Raw genomic sequence first — 5,191 nt, forward strand, 5'->3', positions numbered from 1 at the left:
ACAGGTGTGTGCCTTCCAAATCATGTCCAATCAATTGAATTTACCACAGGTTGACTCCAATCAAGTTGTAGAAACATCTCATGGATGATAAATGGAAACAGGATGCATTTGCCCTCAATTTCGAGTCTCATAGCAAAGGGTCTGAATACTTTTGTAAATAAGGTATTTCTGTTTTTTATTTGAATTAAAACCAATTTTCGCTTTGTCATTATGGGGTATTATGTGTAGATTGCTGAGGATTAAAAAAATAATTTTTTTTAGAATAAGGCTGTAACGTAACAATGTGGGAAAAGTCGAGGGGTCTGAATACTTTCCGATTGCACTGTATATAACACACGTACTGTACACACACCAGGAAACAAATAGCTAGGAATCCCCAAATTAACCACACTGTAAACAGGCTTAATTTGCGGACAACATGCACTGGGATAGGAGCAGCCAAAGTGGAACTGAAACCAGACATTTCCCAAACAAAGTCACATTTATTTAAAAAAAGGTTCTCACGCAACACAGATAAATATAGAAACACAGCAGTATGGCACATTGTCAGCAGCCAGTCACATCTTGGACTGCACACACTCTCTCACACACACATACACTCACACATATGAGCAGTTAGAAGACACACTGTACAAGGTTCATCCAGCCAGTTGTTGTGGTTCAAACTGTCAGTAGAAAAGCTTTCATCTTCCTGCCCTGGAACTCTGTAAACGTGATCGAGGACGGCAGGGGCAAAAGGGGGTGGTCCATTCCTCTCCCAGGCCTTCCCTGATGGACAAAGAGCTGTCCTGAGTCAGGCCTCCTGGAGGTGTTAGGGACGTAGGGTGGCGAGCAGCCCCAGGTCTGGTGAAGGGGTGTGAGGGGGAAAGGGGAGTCTGGTGGGGCCTCTGGATCACATTCCCATCCTGATGCTCTGGATGATCTGAAAAATGGCTGAGAGAGAAAGTGGCTGTTGTTACACAGAACAACATCCAGTCAGGTGAAGTCACTGAGCAGAAAACTGAAGAGACCCTGAAATCTGGTTAGTTCCCTATGTGAGTAATATCAAGGATAATGTGAAACAGAAAGTTGAACTCCTGATTGAATGAATGAGTTTCCACAGCTCTCTCACACATCTCCACAGAATCTGGGCATTACCTGATCCACAGACGACGAAGACGAACAGAGCCAGGAGCCACGGCCCCACGGGATACTTCTCCTCCTGAGGTCGCTGAGAGGCAGTGGGGAGAGAAAACAACAATGTTCAACCACTGAGACATATAGGTCAAATGTCATTAAAACGTCACTATGTGATATGTGTTGTCTTTGGTGCTGAGCGATTAGTGCCATTTGAGGTCGGTTCAGTTTAGATTATTACAAATTATCACGGTTTTTCGATTTGTTTCAATAATTGTTTTAAACATTAAATGCATTATGTGGGTTGAATGCTGTAACAACACACAATAAAACTATTAATACAAGTCCATGACGGTAGAGTAGGGTATTCATTTATTAATCCCAACTTGGGAAATTGTTTTATCACAGCATGCATCATCAATAACTTACAAGGACAGGACACGTAACAATGACGGACACATAAAAAAACCACATTGACACATGAAGGTATATGCACCTCAGTATGTTGGTTAATGTTGGCCACACACACACACGAACACAAGGTCGGACATAAGGTTAAAGTTAGTATGACGATCAAGGCCAGACGTTGTTTAAGGGCGGTCAAATCATGGCAGAATATGGCCCTGCAGGAAACAGAACTTGGTGGAGGAAGACCAACCAGGTTGAACAAACATCCAAGGGAGGAAGGTTCTTACAATGTTATTATCTCTAGACTTACATCAAGAGCAAGTGCTGAATAGGGCAAGTTTCCGACCAGGTTATAAACCCTGCACTCATCACTGTGTAGGTGTTTTTTACACAGTCACACCAGAATAGGCCTGAGTGGATCTAATAATAATCTGAGTTATGCAGAGTTAGCATGGCTGTCTAGACATGTAGCACATGACTCGCCAACATAAACTATTGGTCTGGTCTGGGTGATGTCATACAGTTGGACAGCACTCATGTGCTTTGTGATGGTGGTGAGGTATTTTGTGGATGACACTGTTGACAGAAGAAAAGCAGGTATCTCAAGGAGCACCAGTAGAACAAATCAGCCAGCCTTAAAAGGAATGTTAGAGGGTGGATAGATTGGGAACCAAATACTGTAACTTTATATTCAGCAGTTATGACAATTAGGGATGCACGATATATCGGTTAGCATATCGGATTCGGACGATATTCAATAAAAATTCCAACATTGGCCCAATGTCTAGTTTAACGCAGATCTGCAAAACCGATGTCAAAGCAAACGTGCATACCTATATAACGTAGGTAGATGACGTAATGACGCCACGAAAAATACAGCGCTACACAGAACAAAAGCAGAAAAATACTAGGCGCACACTTCCAACAACTTAACAAGTTCAAGTCCAGCAGTCATTTGAAAGAGTAAGAACATTTGAGCGAGACAACTCAAAGGCGAAATCCACTAACGCCAAGATAATGGAATTCATTGCCCTTGACAATCAACCGTCCTCTGTCGTGGATGATGCTGGCTTTTGCCGACTGGTCGATCCCCGGCATACACTATTTTTCAGATGTTGCCCTACCGGAGTTACACAGTATTGTTGAAACGTACATCTATGAGCTACTTGCTATGGGCGTAACTGTTATTAGATTCACGACTGACAGTTGGGCCAGCGATGTCAGCCCCATGAGCATGCTGAGTTTGACAGCACAATGGGTCGACAAGGATTTCATACTGAGGAAAGCCGTATTGCATGCTCAAGAATGTGCTGGTTCTCATACCGCTGCTGCCATTTCAATGGCATTTGAGAACATGTTTGAAACTTGGAAACATGAACACACTCCTAGCGCCATTTGAACAACTGACTTGAGAAATAAGCTAATCAACTGCGTCTGCAGCAGACGTGATACCCTCTGTCATGGCATTGAAACGCCTGCTCAACAAAACTGCAGACAGACCGTGGGGTTAAAACATACAAAAGGATTTGAGGCTGTGAACAAGCGATTCGGTGGCATTCTCTCTGAGCCTTTTAACTGTGTCGCCACCATGCTGGATGCTAGGTACAAGGACCGCTACTTCGATGCAGACAAGAAACAGGGTTTACGTGAAATGTTACATACACAGCTGGACAAGATGGAAACGGACACAGTGACAGTGCGCACCGAGGAAGAGAGGCCACAGACAGACAGAGCTGAAACTTCACTGCTTGACATTTATGATGAAATCCTGGTTGAGAATGAAACGACTGAACAAATGAACAACGAAACAGCAAGTAAGTGAAATAAATAGGTTTTGATGATGTTTTACTGGTAATGGGGACATACGTAAATGACAACAAAATAACTTTTTTGTCGGTGTGGTGTGTGTGTGGGTGTGTGCGTAACCTTTATTTAACAAGGCAAGTCAGTTAAGAACAAATTCTTATTTACAATGAAGGCCTACCCCGGCCAAACCCAGACAAAGTTGGGCCAAATGTGCGCCGCCCTATGGGACTCCCAATCACGGCCGGATGTGATACAGCCTGGATTTGAACCAGGGACTGTAGCCTCTTGCACTGAGATGCAGTGCCTTATTCCGCTGCGTCCATGTGTGTATTAACTATTTAACTGTACTAGAATGCTTAAAAGGCCACTAAAATTTTCAATGTCGGGTATCGATATCAGGGTTTTTTTGTCAAGGAAAATATCGGACATCGGTATCAGCCAAAAATGTCCTATCGGTGCATCCCTAATGACAACGTAATAAAATGACTCACACCTCCCATTTCCCTAAGGCTATAGGCTATTACAGCACACAATTTAACAAGTGTACAGTATCTCTATCTAAACTAATACAGGACAGTGTAACCTATTCATATCAGGAAGGGAAACCTACATTCCAGGGTTACATAATAATCAGTATCACTATCTGTCATATATCCTTTGTGTGTGCCCGTATGTATGTATGTATGTATGTATGTATGTATGTATGTATGTATGTATGTGTGTGTGTGTGTGTGTCTGTGTGTGTGGGGGGGGGACCTGGTCAGGATACAGATGGACCATAGAGTTCATCAACAACCTCAGGCTCTCTTTATGGACTGAACATCCAGATGATGACACCATCCATATTGACAATCTAGACGGTTATCTACGTGGCATTGATTTGTCATAAATTATTGATCAGGAGAATCCCGGGCTGTAAACCGTGTGGCAAACCTCCGGTTTGAGCATGAAGACCACCAGACCATAAAGGAAACATACAGCCATCAATGATCAACAAACCAACACGTTAACCTATAGCCCATGAATAACAATACATGGAGAAGGGCTTAAACTCACGTTTATTGCGCCCTGTGGTTTTTGATTGATCAGAACCATTTAAAATTAATCATATGAAATACAACATGCCGAGTCTGTGACGAGAGACATGAGCGGCGTTATCGATAGCCAATTTGAGCCATAACATCAGATACACAATTAATAATTTATCATTATGAAATGGATGGGTCACATTTATTGAAATTATGCCATTCTAAGTGACGATGAACTGAATCGGTGTCATCATGCTTGCACCCCCTTCGTCTGACGACGGAACCCACACAGCCTGAAGAAAAGCGGCGCCTCACCAGGGTCTTTGCAACGTTGCCTCTCTGCGTGATGTTTTTGCTGTGCTTTTCGTTTGCCATACGGATCCTTTGTTTTGCTACCATCTTTTGAGAATGTTATATTGATGTAAAAGTATTATATACCGGCGTTATTTTGATGCAGTGATGATGAAGCCACGAGACCTCACTTCTCTCTGTCTGCACCTGCTGACGTGCGCGTGGACGGAAGTGCGCTTCCATGGAGCTGGGCGCGCGCGCGCTGCTAAACTATTTTTTTTCTGCTTCACCTCTCAAGCTAATCAGCCATTTAGTCAAACTATTTATTGTTGAAAAATGTAATGGATTAATAGTTATGCCATTTGCCAGAGAAAAACACGTTTAACTGTCAGATTTGACGGCTATCCTCATCAGTTTGTTATGCACTCGAGGCTCACCTTACGGCTATCCTCATCGCAGTTGTCACCAATGCACAATCAGTGGTCTATTAAGTTCTTCTACCTTTCTCAGACAGAAGCTGTTGTCAGGGCCTTGCCTTTGAG

The 5,191-nt window shown here is 43.0% G+C and overlaps 1 protein-coding gene across 1 annotated transcript; it reads right to left on the minus strand.

The window, feature by feature from the left end:
- Positions 1-462: 462 nt before the first annotated feature.
- On the minus strand, positions 463-4,902 carry serp2 (stress-associated endoplasmic reticulum protein family member 2). Its single transcript, XM_023980913.3, has 3 exons — positions 4,674-4,902; positions 1,138-1,210; positions 463-933 (listed from the first exon to the last, which is right to left on the minus strand). Exons 1-3 carry the CDS (start codon positions 4,755-4,757, stop codon positions 893-895), a joined length of 198 nt encoding a protein of 65 aa, XP_023836681.1. The 5' UTR covers positions 4,758-4,902; the 3' UTR covers positions 463-892.
- Positions 4,903-5,191: the final 289 nt, after the last annotated feature.

The sequence above is a fragment of the Salvelinus sp. IW2-2015 genome, linkage group LG36 (assembly GCF_002910315.2).
Source record: "Salvelinus sp. IW2-2015 linkage group LG36, ASM291031v2, whole genome shotgun sequence".
NCBI classification, from domain to species: Eukaryota; Metazoa; Chordata; class Actinopteri; order Salmoniformes; family Salmonidae; genus Salvelinus; species Salvelinus sp. IW2-2015.

Excerpts from the sequence above, each read along its gene's own strand:
- serp2 (XM_023980913.3), bottom strand. The coding sequence starts at position 4,757 with ATGGTAGCAAAACAAAGGATCCGTATGGCAAACGAAAAGCACAGCAAA. Across the intron at positions 1,211-4,673 it reads GCAACGTTGCAAAGACCCTG|CGACCTCAGGAGGAGAAGTA; the intron begins GTGAGGCGCCGC and ends ACTGCCTCTCAG. Across the intron at positions 934-1,137 it reads CTTCGTCGTCTGTGGATCAG|CCATTTTTCAGATCATCCAG; the intron begins GTAATGCCCAGA and ends TTTCTCTCTCAG.